This window comes from Neodiprion virginianus, chromosome 2 (genome assembly GCF_021901495.1).
Source record: "Neodiprion virginianus isolate iyNeoVirg1 chromosome 2, iyNeoVirg1.1, whole genome shotgun sequence".
NCBI classification, from domain to species: domain Eukaryota; kingdom Metazoa; phylum Arthropoda; class Insecta; order Hymenoptera; family Diprionidae; genus Neodiprion; species Neodiprion virginianus.
The window spans coordinates 3372813-3397936 of NC_060878.1; the positions used below are offsets into that span (position 1 = coordinate 3372813).

The 25124-nt window shown below is 36.2% G+C and overlaps 2 protein-coding genes across 7 annotated transcripts in view; both read right to left on the minus strand.

The window, feature by feature from the left end:
* Positions 1 to 7606: 7606 nt before the first annotated feature.
* On the minus strand, positions 7607 to 8962 carry LOC124299172 (uncharacterized). Its single transcript, XM_046752171.1, has 2 exons — positions 8881 to 8962; positions 7607 to 8275 (listed from the first exon to the last, which is right to left on the minus strand). The coding sequence occupies exons 1-2, from the start codon at positions 8960 to 8962 to the stop codon at positions 7866 to 7868; spliced, it is 492 nt and encodes a 163-aa protein (XP_046608127.1). The 3' UTR covers positions 7607 to 7865.
* Positions 8963 to 9494: 532 nt separating this feature from the next.
* Positions 9495 to 25124, minus strand: part of LOC124298947 (axin) — a 71237-nt gene continuing 55607 nt past the window's right edge. For 4 of the 6 annotated variants that reach the window (XM_046751662.1, XM_046751658.1, XM_046751661.1 and 1 more), the window contains exons 2-9: positions 16610 to 16765; positions 16049 to 16418; positions 15512 to 15952; positions 14746 to 14910; positions 12860 to 13551; positions 12201 to 12514; positions 11813 to 12111; positions 9495 to 11441 (exon numbers count right to left, since the gene is read on the minus strand). In XM_046751662.1, the coding sequence (XP_046607618.1) occupies positions 11315 to 11441; positions 11813 to 12111; positions 12201 to 12514; positions 12860 to 13551; positions 14746 to 14910; positions 15512 to 15952; positions 16049 to 16418; positions 16610 to 16676 (2475 nt within the window). In that variant the 5' untranslated portion in view covers positions 16677 to 16765 and the 3' untranslated portion in view covers positions 9495 to 11314. Of the gene's footprint in view, positions 11442 to 11812; positions 12112 to 12200; positions 12515 to 12859; positions 13552 to 14745; positions 14911 to 15511; positions 15953 to 16048; positions 16419 to 16609; positions 16766 to 18202; positions 18399 to 25124 lie in introns of those variants that run through there. The other 2 variants (XM_046751660.1, XM_046751664.1) reach the window with 2 other exon arrangements.

Consider the following 25124-nt stretch of genomic DNA (forward strand, 5'->3'; position numbering starts at 1 on the left):
AAGTGTAAATCGTATTTAATACGTATGTAAAGTTTTACAAGCCTTTGTAACTACCGTGATCCCATATATGCAGTAAACAATCGTGTTATCTGTCACAAGATTCTTGAGGATTGAATCTTAATTAGAAGCGATTGTATCGACGTACTAATAAATATGATAACAGTAACATCATGTGACGGCGTATGTGACTATACGCAAGACAATCATAACGAGGAAGAAAAAAAAGTGAGAAAAAAACAAGGAATAAAAATAAAAACAATTTAAGAAACAAAATAACGAAAAAAAACAAAAACCAAGGCCTGCCAAATTTGATGAGAGGACAAAAAAACATCCTTTCACAATGATGTAACCTCTATATATACATATGTATATACTGTGATGAGTTAGATCCCGGGAAAATGCGGTATGCGCAGCAGTGATTTACAACCGTAGAATTTTTATCAGATATACCTATCACGAGAGGGTTATTTCCGTAAAACGCCCCCTAATTTCAGGCAAATCAGGGTACAAATTCACTCTGAGCGGCTCCAAGTTTCGCCACCTGCTAACAAAAGAGCATCGGAGTTGCTCAGAGTGGATTTGTACCCTGATTTGCCTATAATCAGGGATCTCTAGGGGGCGTATCACGGAAATAACCAGGTGCGAGTTGCGTTGTGAAGAGGTTGAGCACCGATGTGGCGTTCACCATTGGACGTGTGTATGTATGCGGATGGTTTTCTTTACTACTTTTTATCCAACCGGATGATGATGTGACTAGGCAGCTGGACTGGTTTTTAAATGTTTTCTGCCACATCCATGATGCGCAGGTGGTCTTTGGGACTCCCCACTTAATATGAGTCTCACCCACGTTTACGTAAATTATATAGACACGGATACGAGATGTAATTCGTTTGACCGTGAGATCAAGTCGACGAAAGTTACCCGGCTACTAAATCTCTTCACTCGTGTATTTTATTATCAAGGGATCGGAGCAAGTGAAGGGTGATGATGAAAAAAAAAAACCGGGAAAGAAACGTGTCGAGAAGTCATCGCGCCGCAAACAGCCCCAACCTTTTTCGCAAAATAACGTCACGTTCATACCAGCTCTGGTATCTCCGGTACGCAATTTTCAGTTTAGTCAGGCACAATTGGTTCGCAGTCGGCACGTGAGGCGACCTTAAGCGAATTACTTTACTGCCCGCACAATGGTGTCGCGGGAATTTTTACGTTCAAAGAATCTTTGGAACTATTATACAGCGACATGGCGCTATTTGGGTCAAACCTTGCGTATACCGAAGTCAAGCCGTGCACTTTACTAACAATAAAACAAATATTATCTTCATATACGGATAATTTTGACACCAAGTATAGATGAGACTTGTTCAATATTAACCTGCACATAGCAAATTTATGACGAGTGTTTGAATACGTTCAATTATTTTGTATTCTTATTATGGTGTCATCAGTAGTCAATCCTTGAATTAGTCAATATAAAGCTCGGGCGCCAGATATTTGTATAATTATATCAGCATTATATAGAGAGGTTTGTTTAATATTATACAATGCTGAAAATGAAATGGAATAATAATAATTATTATTATTATCCAGAATTTCAAGTTCATGCAAATATCTGATAACTGGTTTCAAAATTTATTATACTTGTTTTTAAGTCTATACATTATTAAATTGTTCCGAGACGAAAAATTTGGGATCCGACATCATAGCCCCAGATGTTTGTGGTATTTGCATCACCGTCGTTTTATTTATTTATTTATTTTTTTTGCTTGTTCTTTTCTTTTCTTTTTATCGGCCCAGTGATTATTTTGCAAGCTTCGCCTTATTCCTGCTCAGCTCAACCTTTGCGTGTAACTGTAATTCGATTCAACCATTGAGGATTCTCAAAAATTACAAAATTATCGATGTCCGGAGGTGTCGATATGAAAAATTTATCCGTCACCGCTCGCAGTTAAGTTTCTGTTTTAAACCGCGACCGATACAACATCATACGAGTATTTGGCAACACGAAACGTACTGCACGTGACCTCAGTATCGAGTTGTGACGTAACTCCATTTTTCTAAAATTATGAAATCGAATACGCACAAAGTATTGCACATATTGGTATTACAGTTAACGCGTGTAATAAGCGAGATGAAAAACAGGCGTATATATGGAAAAGCCTGCACGTATGTCCAGCAATACTATTCATACGCGCGAATATAAATTAGCATACGAATATATACATACGTGTTTCAGAGTCAAGTATCGGCGGTAGACGCATTTATAATAACCAGCTACCGACATAAATTTCTGTTTTACTTTATACGAGGGGAATAAACCCGAGTTCTTCCTCTTGCGTAATATAATACACGATTATCGATCATTAACTCGTGTCTTTCATTTTCAGTTTCGATTCCGCCATGTATTGTTCTGATTATCGTTGCGTGTCAAATTAAATAAATTATCCACTGCATCGAATTCCGAATCGAAACACAGGCGGCAAAAGATTAGGATCAAGTGAGGTTGAGGTCGATCGGCGCGTATATATGTACATATAACGTATATTTTTAGTACAGACCCGCACAATGCATACACATTGAGAAAAATATCATTCGTTGCAGTTACTGAGAAATTCTGGTAAAATTGGTATCGTTGCAACAACGGTATAAATATTGTTAGAATTGAAAGTAAATATCATACTTTTAATAGTAACTATTTAATATGATTGCATAATGTTAAATCAATTTGTTTGTTATGGCACATGTTTTCAGTTAAACGAGGCCTTAACATCAATTTACTGTTGTACCAATATCAAATTATTGATATAGTTGAAAAACAATATAGCTCGAGTGGCCTACATAGTTAACAATAATAGTAACACATACTAGATTTTCCGATTAAAGTTACAAGACACATTTTGATTTTGTACTTAGAATGGCATTTAGTTCTGGTAAAAAATGAGTATATATATATACGAGCTGTTGCAGCAACCAGAACTAGAAAGTAGAATAAAAACAAATTAAAATCTCAGCGTGGAATTCTGGTTCATACGTAAGAAATCTGTTTGCGAACGGTCACATTAAGCACGTACTCTAAATTTTACATAAAAGAGGTAAACACAGGTATGTATGACAAACGGGATCGCCGAGAAAAAAACAATAGACCAACCGATTTGTACATACATTTCGGACAATCTGCAGAATCGCGATTTGCCAGAGTGAAAAATATTTGGGAGATTATAATTGATAGTAAAATTTTATTAAATTTAAAAATGTTAGTAATATTGAAGGACTTAAACAGTGCGTTATAAGTCACGTATGCAGTTAACCTTTTCGTATAAATGACTCGTATACTTTGGCATGATGATTTTACGATCTGGAATGAAGATGGTTACAGGATTTGAATATTCGTGTCGTAAAAAAAAAGTTTTTAATACTGTAAGGCTACATTAAGTTTAGCCTATCAATGTCGTAGAAACTATTGGAGTAAAAAATTTAAAAACAATGGCATTTATGCGATGCGATAAGCACAATACCACAATACCAATTCTTCGCCACTTAATACCACACACCTAATGTATAATTACGTTATATTTATAGAATTTCGTTGATGTGAGTATATACGTATATGTATGTAGATATTGCGTAAGTCACGATGATACAAAAATTCTTTCAACATTGTGTCTTTTTGGAAAACCCCGCTATTCAGGTCTTAAATATAAACCAATCGGTGCGCAAAACGAGTTTCTTAACTTTTCTATAAACGTTGCAAGAAAGGTGGCCAGATCATAAGGTGATTTCCATTAACGCATGTAAATCGCGACTGACGCAGATCGAGGAAAGTACCCGTATCTGTCTCAACCCATTCCAATTCCTGAACTGTTACGAATAACGCAAGTCCGAAGCTGTCCGCACGTCATCAAATCCCCTCACCTGACGTGGTCTTTATTATATTCCCTTTCTAAAGGCAACTGGATTTGTAATAAAGTGTAATTTATCATTCGTATGCTAGGGAAATACCCGGTGGCGAGGCAAGTTGCGGTTTAAAGGTATAGGTATAATAATCGTAAAAGAGGTGTATATACCAACAATCGGAATTATTGCGAGATATGAACGGATCGACAAGAAACCACTCGCACAACCGCTAAAAAGTAAAATGAATTCTACGTTGCGATGTTCTGAGAAATATGTTCTTAAACATGCGACTACAACCCGCTGTCGGCACCGAATGCGTTTAATGCTGCGGCTTATTCAAATCTCAAATTATATAACCACAGCGGGAGTTGAGCTATAATTCATTTTCAAAATCTGTAAAGAATATTCCACGGTACTTGGATAAAGAGAGTGAATTCCTAACGACTGCACGGTCCATCGTCCGCCAAAGTTTGACGCGCATGCGCTGAAATTCGAGAACGGCTGTTTGCCAGGGCGACCAATCGAATCAAGGTAACCTTAAGAATTTTGACAGTTGTCGGTATTGGCAGAACTGCTAACGGCAATTCTTAAAATTTCTGAGGTTAGAGACAGTTGGTCACCCTGGCAAACAGTCGCTCTCGGATTGTATCGCGTCGTGCGCATTAAATTTTAGCAGACGACGTAACGTGCAGTCGTTAGAAATTCACTTACTTCGTTTATAATTTTACATCTGAAACATATTATAAGGGATAGATCAAGGGTAGATATTGTTATACGTATATTTTTCTCCGCGTTCATCACGCAGCGGCTACGTGAAGCGTAATTTGTACGAAATAAAGCTCAAGAGGAGGGTTAGGAAGCTCAATGGTTTTAAAAAAGTAGATTACGTTGCTGTACAGCTGATTACAGCGTACTTGAAAGACAGTCGTAAAATCTAAAGCCGAGCACTGACTTGCGCAATTTTTAGCTCGCGAACGTTTTGGCACTGTAAGTTTACGTTGTTCGAAATTTTCCTAATAAAGCAACGATAAGTCATTTGTTTTTAAACATCTCTCAACTTCACAGACATATTGGGTAACATGTCTTCGCATGTATAATTGTGTGTTTGAAATTATTAACTTTTAATTTTATCGAAATACTTCATATAATTCATTCATTTAATTTGATCTACTGCACCGGCTGTTTTTCATTTTATACACTAATTATTTATGTATTACCACGGTAAGTTTATCCTTTAGTTTTAGAAGCGAAGATTCACACACAGGTAATCTCAAAAAAAAATAAAAAAAAATAAATGAACAAAACAATTAGTTGAGTAAAGATCAAGATACGAGGAATAAGAGAAAAGTAAACAAGAAACATTGTAGATACATACTTACACGAATGTATGGATGGATGAATAGTTACACCTATGCGTATGAACATACAATGTAAATGGTGACAATTGGTATGTAAGTAATTAACGACGTATCGCAAATTTTTTTAAATCTACAAGTGACGCATATTTGAGAATCGACCGATTCAGCGCATCGAAAAACAAAGCTATGAATACTAAATTGAAGGACCGGCAGGTAGCTGAAATAACACGGAAGAATAAATTTACGGAAATACACGATATGATTGATAAAAACTTTAGTAGGTACATACATATGTATATAATTATACGGACAGTGGTTTATCCCGAATGAACCCACCTTACAATATATTAACCACCTAATTCGTACCTAGAAGTAGGTATACTTATACCCCGAAGCGAAACGATTACTCTAATTGAAAAACCGGTAAAGTACCTGGTGAATTACAATAATTGTCATGACGGTCGTGCGATTTCTATCCGAGTACTTTACGTATCCATTAACTCTTGCCCCAAAATTCCGTCATTTCATTAGAACACAAAGATTATGATTATCGAGAGGGATTTCAGTCCATTTGTTTGTTTATTTATCTATTTATCGCCACCTTCATCGCGCGTTCGTAACCGAGATCAGCCACAAGGTCGGATAAAAAGAACTCTTACAATTAGATAGGTACATATGAGGATATATCCTTATTGCTTCGTAATAATTTTCTCAGACCGAAGAAATACGAAGAAATCACAGTAATTCCTACCACTAATTTCCGCTAACGGTGAGCTTGAAATATTTTCCGCTTATCAATTTATTATAACAATAAATAAAACAAAAAAAAAGCTCTTTAATTGATGTTCGAGAATACTCGAAATTCAGTGAATGATTTAATCACTGACCTCTCGCTAATCATCAACGGCAAATTAATCACGCAACAGAGTAATCCAGACAATTGGGTAAATCATAGTCAATTTAAATTCTTCGCTTATAGTCACTCGCGTTTTCTTTGTAAGTTCAAAATTGCATCGCATGGTATTGATATAAATCAATGTACAATTTTTACGTACGAATCCAGTAGTGGAAATTTTTTTGCGACGTTGGACAATATTCTACTTTTTTGAATAGCTTCAACTAGCATATTTGCAATTATATGTAAGCATAACGTTTCAAGAATATACATATGTAATAAAACTGACAATAAGATAATGTCTACAAATGACTTATATATGAATGTAACTTATTCATTGTGTGTATAATACTTACAGTTATCATTAAGATTTATTACCCGGAAACTAGTTTTTCTTATCCTGGAAATATTATTCACATTACACGTGACTTCTTCTTTTCTCTACATATGATGCAAAACTCAACGTCTCTCTGCCTGTGTGTCCGTATGTTCACTTATAATTCCACAACTACTTCACCGATTTTGTTTCATTTTTTTTTCTGTGGACAGCTAGAACGTCTGGCCAGATTTTAGACAAAATTTTTTCCTAATCAGATCAATAGTTTCGGAGATATAACGATATTTGTAAGCCAAGTCGTAACGGGATCACAGACTTTTACGAACTCTTATACAAATTGAAAATATTCGCTAGCGGAGCCGCAACAGGCTGCTATTACTGATGAAATGCAAATTTCCAAAGTACACCGGTTTATTTATTCGTTTATTGCAATATCCTTTCACTTTAAGCCTCCGTTGAATACTGCGGGCTGATAATTCGATAATCCATTTTTCGGAAGTACAGAATCAAAGTAACAAAGTGATTTCTGTGTAAAATTTGACGCCAAAAATAAAATTTTTGTTAATACCGTATCAAAGTTATTATCAGAGAAGAAGCCAAGTTAAACATAACTCTTCGTATCTGATTCATAGAATAAAATCTGTAACAAGACGATGCGTAGTTAATTATATTTTCAAATGACTAAAAATAGACTCTCCGAGAATACTGTGATTAAATGGTAATTATGAAACCGCTGTATTCCTGACACCTATGGTACGGAAAAATAATTTATAGCTCATCTATAGTTGTATAATTACCGCAACCACGGGTATATCCCCTGTTAAAAAGACCGACAATTGAGAATAACAGTCGAGTTCGTAGTATTTACGTAATTCTATAGAACAGTTCAAGATACACGTGACCGCACTTATTCGCCGCATAGAAAAAAATATGCTGGTCCAAGGCAACGAGAGAAACCGCAAATTGTCTAAAAGGACGGCGTAAATTGCTTCTTCACTTCCATTCGCGTTAATTACGGAATTTACATTCTATTTATAACATAAGAACGCGAGCGAGCCGAGAATCCAAGCATTGTTTCCTCGTCCTAAAATAAGATTGTTTAATCAAATTACGTAATTTTCAGGTACATGCATACACGCAATCGGTAAATTATCTTAGCAACGAATAAAATCATCTACCCTGACACGTGTGGGAAGTTAATTTAATTTTCCTTCGAATTCTCACCCCAGATTTCAGGAAACGTTCGAAAAGTTGTCGCTTAAAATTAACCGATAAAATTAACAAATAATAATATTAATCAAAATAGGACCAACATTGCAACAGAACGACAATTAATTTTCGCACAATGACTAAATGATCCTTCGGACAACGGTCTTCGCCGCCTCTAATCCATCTTCATCTCGTTAAGCTCGTCGCGTTCTTCGTTTTCGGATTCGCTCTCCTCGAACTTGAGGCCATCCGGACTGACGGCCATGTAGCATAACACTCCCTTTTCCGGTATCCTCCTGAAGGCGATATAGGCGCAACCGTCGGGAGTTTGTCTCGAGACGATCGGTTCGACGGGTCCGGCACGTGGCAGATCGGGACATTGATCGCTGAGAAAATTGGCCATTGCCTCTGCCAGAGGAGGGATGTCGCTTTCGGGTGGACATTTCAAAAATACACCGTGCAAACGACCGCCTCGTGTCATTATTTTCAGCAATTGAATATAATCGTTTCGATTTTTCGCCTCGTCTATCGTGTCGTCTCTAATTCCGGCCAAGCGACGTGTCCACTCAACTATTCGAACGCGATCTGCATTTAAAAACTGTTCAATTCTTCACGGTTCAAATATCTCCTTTGAATAGCTCGCGTCTTTCGGAAACAGTTTGCTGACCGCAATTTACTACGTATTGATTGAATCGAAATCATTCAAAGTTCATTGTATGTATATACCGTGAGAAAATTTACTTCCATGAAAAATTTCGAATAATTGCATACGCTTCAATTTGTTTTTTTCTCCTCTTTTTTCGTAACGATTGCGAGTTATAAATAGCAAAGTCAGGTAACACAGCGGTACTCAATTAAAACTACATCGTTTGAGATCGCGGAGGAAATGAAGCAGAAAGAAGAAAAAAAAATCGCAGTTATTCCGCAATCTCACTGCTCGTAAAAAAAATACCCGCAGTAATGCTTGATTACGAGCTAATAGCTGTATACCTAAATGAAAACGTTTATCTTTGTAGATTTGCGCAAGCACAAGGCTCCCGGAATTACATGCATAATACAGATTTTTGCAAGACTAGTAATTATCAGTCAGCCTGATTAAATAACCTGTAGTTTTGTCGTGGCGCGTGACTATTATTAAGTGCTTCAGTTATTACAATATAAAAACAGCATTGCAAAAGCAACGATCTTACCGTACGGTGAATTAAAATGAGCCACTCTTTGCGCAATTTCTCTGAGTGCTTCTTTAAATTCTGTATTGTAAAATTTCGCCATTCTATATACGTGCAAGATGTTACAAGAATTATTAAAAATTCAGCGATTCGTAGAAAAAATCACGTGATAAAAATATTTTCGTATAAATTTTCGCCTCTAAATCGACATTTCTAACCAAAAATAATCTTTAACGTACAAATTAACAAAACACGAAAAGTTATGCTTTTGCTCGCGCGAAATATAAGTATAGAAGAAACATCTGTTTCTATACCCTGTATCTAAAAATTACAAAGTACAATCTGCAGTACTGTAAACGCACTAGAAAAAAAAAAAAAAAAACGATTCGAAAAGTTTCATTGGAATGTTCAAGATTTTCTGCTTCTCATTAAGAAAAATATCAAGGCATTGAACTCAAAGTTCTTGAAACATCTATTTTTCGGCACACTTTTTAAACAACAGAAAATGATTTATAAATGAAAATTTTTTGTCGTTTAATCCGGTGAAAATCGCATTATTATTATTCTCAATACTTTTGATATATAATAATAATAATAATAATTAATTAGGTACAGGAACACTTTAGCTTTCGTGATATCAATTAATAATATTTAATTACGTACAGTTAAAAGGAAAAAAAAAAGGAAAAAAAAAGAGGAATTTCATCATTATGAGCCACCATGCGCTGTCCCCTTATACTACCGCCCTACATAAATAGCTGTCAAACATAATTTTATCATCTATAATTCAATTAATCAGTATAATTATTTTATATTTTATTTCAATATAATATTTTGCGGAGGTCAGCGCCCAGCAGCTGCTAGACATGTTATTAAAATACCATTAAACGAAAGACTCCTGGAGATGATTTTTCAACTTGTGCAAAAACCGCACGACTCACAACCCGCGTAACGTATCGAAGCGAGTCCAATATTTATCAATAAGGTCGTTTTTAATTTTTTTTTTTAAACACAGTCAATCGAATCGCTTATTAAAAATTTGACAAAATCGATAAAACAAAAAGAACACTTGTATAATCAATAATAGTCCCTGTATGCGAAAACATCACACATTTAGCGAGTTAAAATTAAGAATAAAATTGCTAATAAAAAAAAACTTCGGACATTCAGAGTATGAATGTTGATTCCGAAACTGAAAAGGAAATTTCAACTACATGCATAAAATGGCGATATCACCGTGTTGAATTTTGGCACGGACAGAAACATAATCTCTAGAAGTCTCCCAAGCTCATAATTAATAAGTATTTCTTAACCCTCGCCTAGATTCGCTTACAATCAAATCTTAAAATACTAAAAAGGCACAAATTTCCGCACCTGATAAAATATTATTACATACTTTGTTCTAATTATTTTCTTCGGTGTTTTTTATGCAAATCTTCTTATGTATGGGGTATGTGTGTATGTTACAATGTTGGATGAATGAGTGATGTGAGGGTGAATCATTCTCGACGATGATAATGATGATGATGATGATGATAATAATAATAATAATATTAATAATAATAATAATAATAATAATAATAATAATAATAATAATAATAATAATAATAATAATAATAATAATAATAATAATAATAATAATAATAAAATCATAAGAAATGTCACTATTATTATTTTCTTTTAATAGATATATAAACTCTTATTACTAATTTGTAATAATAATTTTTCCTACAAGTCTAGGGTCTAGGCGGACCTTAATAAGGCGAGACACTACACAGGCTTTTGTACAGTCGGCTGGAAAACTAAGGGAAGTCTTCAAGGAAATATTAGTACTCGGTTTCCCGTTTTTCTCTTTCATCTTTTGATCACTGTCACTGTGTGTGATTAAACTCGATCAGTGGCCACATTTATGATTATAACGCGAACCATTTTTACGAAGTGTTTTCCACTTCACCTCTCTTATCATTCCCTTCGACAAAACGAATAATAAAACAATATTATTCAATTGGACCAGTCCCCTGATTTGCCAAAATTTGGGCTAATTTGAACGAGCTGAAAATTCGTAATAAAAGTATACGAAAAGAAAATGAAACAAAACTGATCTAAATAAATTGAAACGAATGAACAATGGCAATAATTTATGGCGCTGCTGTGACAAAATTTCATTCACTTTCCGTGATAAAATTACGACTTATAAAATATGGGTGAAAGGGGAAAAAAAAAAGTGATTTGAGAAAATGAACAAATGTGTGCAGGTGTGGGTGATTAAAACCGTGAATAAAATTAACATGATTAATTATCGATGTCTACGCGTAATAAAAGACTAGTAGTTTAGTTTAAAAATGAATGTTAGCGAAAAATAATTTCTGAATCCATTCGACTGGAAATACTTTTGTATCCTTCAAACTGATCTAGAACTGTTTCGATTTCGTTTGTATTCGAACAAATGGTCGCTTCACTCCATCGCTTTGACCTGTGCCATTACTTTGCCTTCCCACAGCGGCAAAACCTCGGAGTCGTTCGTTATTTCTTCCTGGATCACTTTCACATCTAGATCTTTGCATGATGTTTTGAAGAAGTACCTGCAAAGAAAAATGAACAAAATATGATTACAGTTAAGTGATGGGATAAACACGAATATGCACTGCCTGCAAAGTAGAAAATTTGGAATAAAGTAGAAATGTTGTAATATCGTAAAATAAAAATACAAGTGTCACGATTAAAGTTTCGATAAGAAATATCTATCACTTCATAGAAATAATGATTTCTATTGTTTGTTCAAGTTCCCAATCAAATGATTGAATATTCCCTGCAAAAATTAAGTGTACATCAATAAAGACAAAAATAAGAGAGAAATACAATCAACTTGTAGGAAGGATACAAGGTTTTCTTTTTAGTATCTATACGCATGCTTTAGATGTTTATTGCTTTTCTTCGATTAAAATAAACTTACCGATAGCTGCCTTTCTTTAGTAGACAATCCTTGAACTGTTTCAAAGTGATATTACGCCCAGGAATTTTGGTCATATAAGGGAGTTGTTCGTCACAGAAACTGAACACAACGGTGGTGAAATCTGCCGGATCTTGTCTACTCTTCCTCAATGTCGATTGGTTAGATTGGATGCAGGATGGATTTAGATTAGTCGGTTCACACGACAGCTTACCACTATTTGGGTAACGTTGTCTACTACTACCACCTCTCGCTCTGTCCTCTTCCATCAACCTTCTTCTGGCTTCTTCTAGCTGCGTAGCCTGTTGACAAGAATTATATATAAAATTTTCTACTTCAGTGCCTCGTTGATTCATATAAATTGTAAAAATATCATGATATCGGTTCTCACTGTATGTGGTTGCGGCAGAGGAGGCATTCCAGGATCGGCTACAAAAGGTTGGGCAGGAACGCCCCAAGTCTCCCTACTACTTCTCTCTAAAGAGCCGCTTCGTGAACCGTACTTCTTTCCATGTCGACCGTGCTTAGAATCAGGTTTCTTATCAGATTCTTTCAACCAAGACAATAGGCGACTGTCTTTGCTAGCAACTAACGGAGGTGCATCGCTCACCACGCTCACACCGCTGTCAGTTAATTCAGTCATTGATTTTTTAGAAGATGTCGATCTTCTACTTATATCGCACCTTCGAGGTCTCTGATCGTGAGCTACAAAAATAAATAAATAAATACCAGCTATCAAGCATACTCTTGAATAATGATACTTCTCATAGCTCAGGATATTCAAATTTGAGAATTGACGATTTTCAATAAGAACTGAGTAGCGAAAGATTGCCAAAATTAGCAAGGTATCATCGTAATTCAAAGCTTTCGATAAACGAAATATGTGATATAGGAGTAACAAAAGAAAAATAAGAAAAATAATAGAGTGAACAGGTTTTGGTGCTGGTGCATTGATTATATGTTGTTACATCGTTTATTTTTAGTTTATATTCAATATAAATATTTGTCAGGGATCTATTTATTCCAGTAAATATAACAAAAGATTCTTACATGGTGGGTAAAGATCCGGTTTATTCAGTGATTCTGCATAATCAGATGGGATGGATTTAGATTTTGGCAAATGCGATCCTAAAGAGCTCATTGAACCAGCTCCCAACAAATCGCTGCCTTCGGGAAAATCGTGAATATTTCCGCTGTCCGCCGAAAATGTAGATGAACCATCTTTTTCTTTTTTTTGTTTGTATGATCGTTGATGAGGATAATTGTGCAGCAGTCCTCGCCTCCTTTCAGGAGAATGGGGTCGAGGTGAGGCCAGGCCAGGCGATCTCAACGGAGTTAGATCTGACCAAACCCTGGATACGTGTTGATCCAGAATAGCTTGATCACTGTCGTCTTCGACCAAAAGCTTTTCTCTAATGGCGTCGGCCAGCGTTCTTGCCCCGCCGGTTAGAGGCTCCTTCATCGCATCCCCGCCAATTATTTCCCCATCTTGCAAATGCCTGTCTAATTTCTCCTGCGTCTCGCGCGCTCTTTTTACATTTTCTAATTTCTCTATCAAGACTTGGGCAAAAATTTCCGGCTTTAAAGAACGTGTTTGGTCGCGAGGCACTCGTTGCGTTCTAGGGATAACCGTGCAGTGTACCATCGGATCACGGTTCAGATTCGCCGACTCTTTCATTGCTCTGCATTGTCGCATGTATTGCTTTTTACTACTGCGTGGCCTTCCTATCGACATACCATCACTGTAATAAAAAAAAATTATTGTTGTAATACTATACGCTGGAATGCAAGTAGACTGTGACTTGCATTTTTTTTTTTTTAATTTAGTTTTTTAACGACAATGTTTCGTGGAATATCGCAATCTTTCGTCTAGTTACCATCGATGATGAATTCTTAAAAATCATATTTGCTTACACATACTGACAAAATAATTATTATGGGCAGATAATTCTAGTGATAAAATTATAAGCAGCTATAAAAACATGCTGAAAACTAATATACGCGCAGTTTTACTAATTTGTGCAGTAAATATTTACTCAAATACTACCATATTAATGATAGATTCTATCATTAAAATACAATATATTTTATATGTAACGTATTCCGGGCATCTTTCTTGATGCTTCGACACCTCAGTGGCTAAGCAATTCGGGGACCCCTGAGAAATCCGGATTATTAGATTTTCCAGACCATGATGTACAATCCCTATGATGATCCTTATAAATAATAGCATACTTATTTAGATTATACCGTTTGTTGAGCAGCCATTCGACCAAAGCATTTTGTTGTCGACGAGTGAAAACTGGTTGATCCACGACGCACTGAGTAGACCAACCAAAAAGTCTATGAGCTCTATCCATACTGTTCGAATTATACATGTTAATCAACTATTTATTAATGCACTGAAAAATCTTTCCAAGATAATAGGAAAAGCAACTCCTTCACTGCATAATCCAAGCCATAAATCTCTCAACAGCAATCACGGGGTAATGATCAAATACAAACTAAACTTCTTTTTGTCATAGTCTCGCCGCATATCAGTTCTAACGCAACTGATATGTTATCTCTCGCACAGTAAAATGATACCAACATTAGATAACTGGCAAAATCATCGTCGTAGATGAAAAAGAGAGATAACAATTTTTTAGCATGCGTAATATTTCTTGTTTAAATAATGTACTTACCGCTTATAGATATCAACATCCAAGCCTTATCCAGTTTCAGAACACAATCGTAAAGTATAAAAGTTTTGCAACTCAGCTTCGATTAAATTTTTTTTACTTAAAAAAAAAAGCAAACCAACGAAACTTTGTTGAATGAGTTTCAAACTAGTTGTTAATCGGTTCGAATAAGTCGTAGAATTGTGCAAATATTTCTATACCTTGCGATGCGTGTTGTAATTAAAAGGAAAGAAAAAAAGGAAAAAATAAACTTACACAGACGAGTCGGTGAGCGACATATTATCGGATTCTGTCCGGGCGTCACTGCTCAAACTCTGCAGTTCAGAATCCTGCCTTGAAACTGGGTTGTAGGACGAATATTGAGCGTGTAACCTGTTGGCTGGCACGTGGTAGGGACTAGCGCCAGCTTGGAAGTAAATGCTACGCAAACGCCACGCAAAATGCCAAACAAAACAAATGGGAAATTAAAAACAAAACGCGCAAGGTGCAGCGGTATTGACTAAGTAAAAAATCAAATGAAAGGTATATTCTGTACTACAGGATTCTAAGCGGCATCGTGTAAAACAAATTCAAATTTGCAGAAAAAAAAGGGATAATTTTATATGGATGAAAACAAACAACTAAATATATACTTAAAAAAGTATGAAAGCGGTCTATAAAAAAACTAGCAATAAATCGAAGAGGAGGATAATTTACTTGTAGTTCTCGATCTAGTCGCTAATTCGATTATTACCAAGATCTAAAATAGTTTACAAACTACATGTAAAATATACTCCGCTTAATCAGCTTCAAACTTAGAGTATGCAAACTTTCAGCATTGCAAAAGCTCTCACATAAGTGTAACTTAAAAAGAAAAAAAGAAAATAAAAAAACTCGCACAGCATTCTACTTTCAGATGATTGGTAAAAATTAATCATTTGGATATTCACAATATAGATAATACCTCGAAAGGGTATCGAAGCTGGTTTGAAAATGATTAAACGTATGGGCAGATGTAAAAAAAAAACATATTCAATCTTACCCAGCATAGGCCTCTGGCTTAGGCCGCAGTTCCATCGCTCTTGTTTGTTGAGTCGCCATGAGAACATCCCTGGTCAGTCTTAATTCGCCAGCCCTCAATTCCCCAGGTGTTTCACTAGCCGAATGCGAAGTGTGAGCCGAACTAATGAATTCGCTGTCTTCGTGGAGAGTCGGTAGCAAGGTTGGCCCGCAGGATACAGACATTTCCCGACTCGACCCGGAACTGGTACAACTACCAGAATCCGGGTTTTGATAGGATTGAACGTACTGTAAGTACATTTCGGATTTGAGGAAGTTTGGGTAAGTGGTTTCGTTGATAAGGTGTTCGACTTCCATCTGAACATTGTCGAACACCTTTCCGTCGACTCGGCCTTCTTTGACGCGGCGGTTAGCTTCTTTTCTAACATCTTCCGGCACCAGTAGCTGCAAGTTGAGAAAGAATCTGCAAAGGCAGAGTTTTTAGCTGTGATAAAAAAGCTTCCGAACAATTGAACAAATTTATCGATGGATACGCTGAAATCAAACAATCCTAGGCTACCTTCTATAAATAAGTTTGACCAGCTGATGTATCGTGTTCGGATCATGATGATTCTTCAACCCTTCGCAGGCATACCAAAAATTTAATGGTTCCGCATGGGGTCTGCCTTCCTGGTCCAGATACTTTCTGAACAATGCTATACCCTCCGGATCTTGTAGAAGCGAGTGCAAGTTCCTCGCCCACCTGAGGCAGGCTGGTGGCGAAACGCTTTCCATACAAGTGCCGCCGCAGCTTCCCTCTGGTTCAAATCCCAGCGGGGCCGAACCATCGCAAGAAACAGAAGCAGTAGTATAAGCGAGCGAAGAACGCCTCGGTGTTAGGGCTTGACTCTGTTGACGGAGTCTGCTGACACGGCTGCCAGTCTCCTCTCCTAAAACGAAAGAATGTTTGTACACTTTTAGTCTTTTTATATTGGATATTCGGAGGTAACCGCACAATTCATATTTTTCAGGACATACAAGTTGCAAAAGTCTTGGATTGACGAGCAGAAATAATCTAAAGAAATTTTTGTTGCTCTCGATATTGTTGAACTGCGAATTCTACAAATCGATCAATTCTTACCAGGCACCGGCGGCCTTGGAGAGTTCTCATTGAAGCAGTGAGCTTCGCTATGTCGCGGCCCACTCATCCTATCTCTTGCGACTATCGCGGGCTGTTTCTCTTCCTATACTGAATTTTAATCCTCGTCGCCTCTTAGTGGACATGGCTAGTCCAGACCTGAAACAAAGTCGATGAAGACAATTTAATACACAGGAAGTTTACCAATATTTGTACAACAATTGACAGCCAGCATACATTTCCCAATCGATTAGGGCAAGAAAGTTTGTGTCGAGTTCTTCATTTTTCTGATTATAAAAAAATGTTATCTTTCAAGTTCGCTACAAGCTCTCCGTAATAACGAGAACCACTCCAAATTCTCTACGATTAGGTCAGTTGCACAACGCTTGTGAAACCAGGAAACCAAGGGGTGATAATTTCATTTAAATTAAAAAATTATCAGGGAAAATGGAACATCAAAACGTATAATATTTCAATGCTGAAACTAAAAATCATTTTTAGAACCTCGAGGTGGGGTACATAAATCTGATAAGTTAGTCATGTTTCAATTGGACGTTAAGGATTCGAAGTGGCTTGACTTCAATTTCTCTTTCTTCCAAACACAATAAAATCTAAGGGTGGGGCTGCATCGAACAAAGATCGTCCATCTTGTAGTAGCCTGCGCATCGAGAAACGCATTCTCTCTTCAGCGATGAGAATTTCTATTGATCGGTCCGCAGTGTGCTTTGTGTAGTATTGATCGTCAAAAATTCTGACGTAATCTATTGAGTCGTGTTCCCTCTCCGCACCCCTCCAAATAAGGGGGGGGCGAAAAAAAATTTATCCCTGGGTAAGATTCTGTACTATTAATTTTTGGTTTTCAAATGAGGCATAAAAATATTTTCACACAATTATACCACTAGGGTATAAGAAAGACTTGCGTAGGGGCAAAGGTTTAGGAAATAACATCGTTCATTGTTTGCTCCCGGGGATGCAGCCATTGTGAATCAGAACTATAGAAATATTATTTCATATAATAATACCATGGATATCCTATATTAATTTCTATATTATAACCCAAGGGATGCGTTACCTGCACAGCCCAGGTATAATACCATTATTACGATCCATATACCCTATTTGAGTCAATAATAAGTTTAATATAGAGTTTGAAACTGCTTCGACGAACACGAAGGAAAATTTTTCTACCGAAGGATGAACTGCTTCTGATCAACAGCGAGATGCTAAGTTTACATACAAGGTAAAGCATCGATGAGCAACAAGTACAAAATTGAAACATTAGTTGAATTTAAAACGAAACGTGTTGAATACTCGGTTGCAGACTTAAAAAAACGATGAACAATAAATTATCGAATAAGAAAACTAAGGTAAAAATCCTCTACGTGAGCTATATATAAAGAGAATGCAGGCATGCAGGAAACAAACACGTTAGAAGGAACTTGAGAATCTGTTGCACAGGTATAAGAATGAGAGAGAGAGAGGGAGCGGAGAGGGGGAAGAAGAAAATTATGAAATGAAAAGCTGTCATAACAAATCACTTACACCTCACCGAATTCCTACCTGAGTTTACAGGGGTTGTTGAAAAATAATACGTACCATTTTAAGGAGTACCTTCTAAAGATTGGGATGATTTTCTTTTTACCGTAGTTAATGGCTCTATTATGACATACAATGCCTGTGTATCATTATATTTATGAAATACGATGAATAGATTGAACGAAGAGAAATGATTTTCGATGAAGCCAGATGTGAAATTTAGGTATCGTGCTACCGTCGAACTACGCGTCTGGAATCAAACTGAGGAAAGGCAGCGTCCTGGCCAGGACTGACGCTGGATTGATAGGGGGGAGGAGAGAGAATGTAGGAAATCCTAGGGGGTTCGGCGTGCGCTGGTAAAAATTGTACTTCTGAATACAGGAGTCGACAACGATTTACAGGCTGCTGGCTCAATCGACCTAACGTCGAGGCGAAACAAGGGGACGAAAAAACCCTTAGGTAGGTTTCGGCTGGACACAGGAGTTCATTTTATTATACCAAATGCTCAGGTCACGGCGAATGAATTTGATCAATCCGTTCCCTTTTGTTTACTCCAAGTCTCGAGTCGAATGTGTTTACAATAGGTTGACGAAAATTTTATACTCAATAAGTTTGGCGATACGTTTCGCTTTAGAATAACCAGTACGCTAAGAAATTTTCATCGCTTTATTCGACTTTCACGATTATAGCGGCGACGGAAGTGGAAGAAAAGAAAATAAAAATTTGGCGTCCATCCAAAAATTTTTAAACAGCGTACTGTTTGACGATGTAAACAATAATGTAATTTCACTTCAGACAATAACAATATAACAGCAAATTCCCTGGATTTCAACGACATTTCCTTAGCTAATGCGTCAACTTGTAGAAATGTTCACGGGACGCATGAGTTTAGTATATGGGGCATTCCATGTCGAATCAGCAGCCAATTTCTCTTATCACCTTCGATTTGGATCATTTTTAGTAGGACGTTGTTACCAACCCGAAAGGGTGTCAAAATTTTTGTGAGATTATTATAACTACAGTTGAAATTTAAATAAAAATTGAAGAACCATTCCAATGATGCCATTTTGAAAAATCTCAACAGAATTCACAATGATTCTATGATTTAAAATATGATTTCTAAGCACCACATGATAATGGGATCTCAATATTTACTTTTTTTTTTCACAAGTTTTAAGTATTCCCAGGTCGGAATTGGAGTTGTTTTTTTTTTGTTTCTTTTTTTTTTTCTTTGCATCGGTCATAATTATCTCAGATATTAGTGATTGTCAATTTTTCGAAAAATTTTGTGAGATGCCAGAAGCCTTCTCATTCAGACATGAAAAAACTAAAAACTGGAAAGAAAAAAACTAGTATAAAGATTGCGATCCGGTTGTTGTTTTTAGTTTAAAAATCATATTTTAAATCGTAGAATCTGAGCGAATTTTTTAGATTTTAAAAATGTCATTTTTGGTATTGGTTCATCGATTTTTTTCGGATTCCACTGTTAGTTGGAAAAATCTGTCAAAATGTCCGAGATCCTTTTGGGTTAGTAACAACACTACACTAAAAAATGATCAAAAAAAAAAAACATCTAAGGGAGTGAGAGACATGGGCTGCTGATTTGACGTAGAATGCCCCATATGTATATTGAGATATTTATGCAGGGAAGAATAAATAGATTGTAACAAACGTTTATATATATATATATAGAAATACCTAAAATATTCTGTTAAAAGCTCGGAGTAAAAATAAAATCGTCCGCATTTCGCATTATAAGCATTAAGTTTTAACGTAAGAGGCTTTTGCAATTCACAATGGTTTGTCAAAAGGTTTTTCCTTGTTTGAAAAGCTCTCCTAGCCTTCAAAATCTCCGGCTACACACACAGTCTGCATTTGTCCCAAGAGATCCGATTCTGCGTTATGGATGCATTTTATATGTACACCGATTAAAATTTCTACTCAGTTTTATAGTAATAAAAATTGATATTCTGAAAAATATGACAATTCGTACTCTTTTTTCTTCTTCTTCATCGTATTCTTTTAAATATTTAAGGTCGGAAAATGTCACAGTAAAAAATTTAAATTAAACAGTATATGTAATATGTATGAGCGAAGTTCACAAACGTATGAAAAAAACATCATTTATTCTTCTCCAACGTTTTCTCCAACGGTAACAAAGCGACAAAGATAAATGATGAGAGTGAAGTTAGTAGCACCTTTGTCACGATTAACGATTCGTAAAATTGTTATTTCACAATTGTAGGAATGCCTGAAATTCAGTAAATCATGACAAGGCAAAATGTATTCATATTTCGAAAACTTGACTGTTTCAAAGTCACTATAAACTGGTAAAATAGTAATTTTTCTCCCCATTGTTTCGTTACGTCAACGTTACTAACCTCAGCCTCATGATAATTGATAAAAACAAAAGCTCGTGACTAAGTTTCGGCTACACGGCTGATTTACGAAAGGATAAGGAAAAGCAAAGAACGAATGTACAAAAAGTATGAGTGGAAGAAGGAAGAGGAGGAGGGCGAAGTACCAATAAAAACTATCTGTGTTGTTATACTTTGATAAAAAAACGAGCCATTCGGTTGCCTCGCCGTTTCGTTCAAAGAAACTTTGGACGTGGGTCAGTTGCAATAGATGTAAGTGGCAAGAAAGAAAGAAATAAGCAAAAAAATAACAAAAGAAAAAAAAGGCGGCAAAGTTAAGTTGATGTTCGAATTCGACAATATTTTCTTCGGTGGGATGCAGGGTTTTCGTTGAAGTTGAAGTTATAGAAGAAATATTATTTCCAACACACAAGCACCACACGCTCAAACACACTCGTCTATTCATATATAGGTTTTTACGTATAAGTTTATACCCAAGTATATTGCATTTAGAAAACGTGTCTTGTTGAGGCTCTTTCCCCCTCGCAGCAGTTATAAGTGCGTCGGTATAAGACACTATACACGATAAAAATAGATAAAAGGAAAAGGCGCTGCAATGTCTACTAGGATTAGCGTGGGTGGGTAGCACAGACTGAAGAAAAATACTCTCAAGGGCTCCTCTCTCCCATATCTTTTTGGATCTTAGGTTTTACATTTTTCCCGGTTTTGATGCGAGTGTTTTCGTTCGTAAAATGGAGGATTATATCATCTAGGTACAAGATTTGAATACTGTAATTCAGGGCGGCCACTAAATCTCCATCACGAAATTCCCTAACTTTTCCAGGTTTTCCAGAATTCCATAAAATGGAGGATAATATCATCGATCCTACAAGATTTGGATGCTGTGATTCAGGGTGGCCACTAAATCTCCATCACGAAATTCCCTAACTTTTCCAGATTTTTCAGAATTCCATGACCAGTGGCAACACTGTGTATGGCAGTAGCATTATATATAATAATCCATTTGCAACGACGGTAGAATTTTGAAAAGAATTAAATTTGGAGAATGACGTTTGTTAACTCTAACCTCATAAATCAAGGCCCAAGAAATGATACACAGGTAACTTATATCGAAAACGGGAAGACGAAAAGAAGGGAAAAAAAAACAATCAATAATCATGACAATAACAACGACGATCAGAAGATTAAAAATGAACGACGTAAATTATACCGTCCACAAGTCATTCAACCTTCTGAGAAAAACGTGGTGCATGAATGAAAAAGCTGGCGTAGTTCTCGTTTCATATTTCAAACGGTGGAAGGCGACGTCGACGACTCATCGTATTAAGTTTCGCGTATACAATATCTATTTTATAGCTTTCGATGACCGACACAAACTACTTTTCACTTCCGGTTCACACAGTCGTCGCGCACAGCCAAATGAAAACTTGAAATCTTAATCAAATTCAGACGGTGTCGTTTGATATTCAATTACCCGTGTTATACCCGGATCTCATGTGGTGGAATTGAAATTCCGAGTTAAAAAAGTTCGGAAATCGCAAACATTCTGAATTTTTTGGTAGCGAAAATTATCATAGAGAAATCAAAAACTTTGACGAAACATCAAAGTTTCGAATGGTCCGAAACCTGACGCTCAAAGTTTCGAAAGTGCAAAGTTCCGAGAAGACGAAATTCCGAAAGGGCGTAACTTCGACAAGTTAAAGTTCCGAAAGCGCGAGAATGAGAAAATTGAAAAATTTGAAACACCGAACTTCCGAATGATCGAAGATTTTCAGTTCCGTGAATTCTTGACTTGGTGAAATTTCACCACTTTGATCTTTGTTCGTTTTTGATTCGCGATGTTTTTACGTTTGGAATCCTGGTCATTCTGATTTTTGGTTTTTCTCATTTTTTACACACACTCGTCGAGTAAACTAGGCTGTATGAGTATATTTTAACTTTCGGAATTTCGCTCCATCGAAACATTATTTTTCGGTCTTTCTCTCCATCGTAGTTCGAATTTTCGTAATCTTGCATTTCGGAACTTTGAACCGTCGGTTTTCCGACCACTGGAAACTTTGTCGTTTCTTCAAAATTTGATTTCGCTACTTCAATTTTCGCCACCAAATAATTCAGAATGAACCACTTTCGGTACAACATGGTGCAGAAAGAATAAAGGTCAACATTCTTAACATCAATTCATATATTTTTATTTCCCTACGTTATAATACCTTTATTACAGATTCACGTGAAACAGTTTCAAGTTCATCTATTATTATTATGATTGTTGTTGTTGTCGCTATTGTCATGATTATTAAACAACTGTTTTCCGATAATAAGAAAACGAGATAGATATCGATAATTCTGCCATCGTTAAGAAAATTTCCTACGTCATTACGAGCATCGCGATAAGAGAAGTTTGCGAAAATAATCCTTAGATGGCGACACGAGTTTCTGCGTACAAGTCGTCCAGTTGTATATTTGCGTTTGCGTACATACGTATGTAGAGTACATTCGTTACCCTCAAAGCGGGGGAGGGTCGGTAGGAGTCAGTCAGGGATTTATAATGAAACTCTACCATTCAACTTTTATAAATTCATAGAAATAAGAAACCGAGCATTTATATACTAACAGACTGACTAACGATAAGTGATAATATTGTTTGAAAATTTTATATATAAAATAAAGAAGAGATCACACTTTTTTCTTTTCTTCTTTTTATCGGTGACGATAAATATTTTATTTTTCAGGTACGAAACGATTTGAATGAAAATAAATGAAAAGTATAATTTGTAACTTGAGAGCGCGGATTTTCTAAATCTCCTGAAATTTTCACCTGTTTGATAAGACAACAAACTGTATGATGTATTAAAAATTAGTAATAAATAAATAAATGTTTTTCAATAAAAAAAAAAAAAAAAATTAAGTCTGTTCCTCAACATTTTAAATAAACTTTCCTTACTTTTTTTCCACGTATCAATTTGCGAGAATTTGCACGTTGATATCGATTACAGGCACAGAGGTAGTGGTATAATTGTGCAGAGGTAAGGAGGTAGGGAGGAAAAATAATCACCGGGGTGTGTATAATTTACAATTTGACGCTCTGCGTCGGTTCGCTTTCATATTATTGCACCGTAAGTTAGCGATACAGTTGATCGGTGAAGCGATGCGCAAAGCGCCGCCGATTTATCATCATACACGGTATGTTCTGTCTAAAATACGGAAGAACGAAACGCATGTTCCTGAAGTGTTCCTGGATTAGCTTCGTACTCGTGATGATGGACTAAGGAGTTAAAAAAATTACGATAATGATGATGACGATGCCGCAAGGATCAATTACGAACGGTAAAAGAAATACGGAAGGACGGAGTGGGCGAGAGAGAAAGAGGGTGTAAAAAAAGGTAGTGGAAAAAAAAAAAAAAAAACAGTGAACAAAAAGAAAACGGATGAGCCCTGCAGCTCTGCTCTGCAACTCATTACATAATTACAAATTCGTGACGGCCTACTTCAGACTCTCTGGTTCTCTATTCTTCTACACGCGAGCAACGTGAGTTCGGTAACTGTGAAATATCGAAACGAGAAAAATAACAAGCGATAAAAATTTATACTGGCCTTCAGGAAGCCCTCGAACTTAGTTCTCTACCTACCGTTCTCACACTCTAGGTTCCAAGTTTATAGAGTGAAAAAAAAAAGAAAAGAATGATGTGGAATTAAAATTTCGAATTAGAAACACGGATTCGTGATTAACGATTTCAAAGCCTTCGGATACCGTATTACACGAAAATATGACGATTTTTCTTTATTTTCAACCATTGCAACGGATCTACCGTTACAAATTTTTCAAATCCGACATTGGATTCGTTATATCGGTGATCCAAAAAACCTCCGCCTACCAATTTCTACCAAAATTTTTTCCCCACCATATTGGATCGCTGTTTTGAATTTCGCAATCTGATTTCAGACCCGTGATCAGCCATCCAACGAACCGAAGATCACAAATTTTCAGAAAAATCCAACGGTTTTTAGTGGGTTTGTTTTCAGCTTATCGAATACGCCAAATTTAAATATCGCGAATATATGCGATAGACGCAAAAGTAATATCGAAAAATATCGGATCGTTGACTATAGGTAGCGTAAACCCCTCAACGATTCCGAAGAATTTCAACACCGCAATATTATCACGGATTTGAAATGAATCCAAGGAAATGTAACGGATCGATGGCTGTACCTTGCGTATAATGCTTGTATCATATCATATATAGAAGTGCGAAGAATCGGGAGAAATATTTCATTATTTAGATTCGGCGAAGCGTTCGAGCCAAGATATTGCATCTATGTTACGTATACATACATACTGGACTCGCACGAATGTAAATACATATACATAAATACACAAGATAGATGTTTCGAAATATGTGAAGAATTCAACGTCCAAATCTTTCCATCTCAAGATATCAAAGAGAGAGAGAGAGAAATAAAATAAAATATAATATTCAAACCGCACCGCGAATGTTTTCAATTTTATTTCAATATAATACGTACGAATCTCTCATTCACCTTTTCCATATTCGCTCGAGCGGTTTACATCAATGCAATATTACATATATATATATATATATATATAT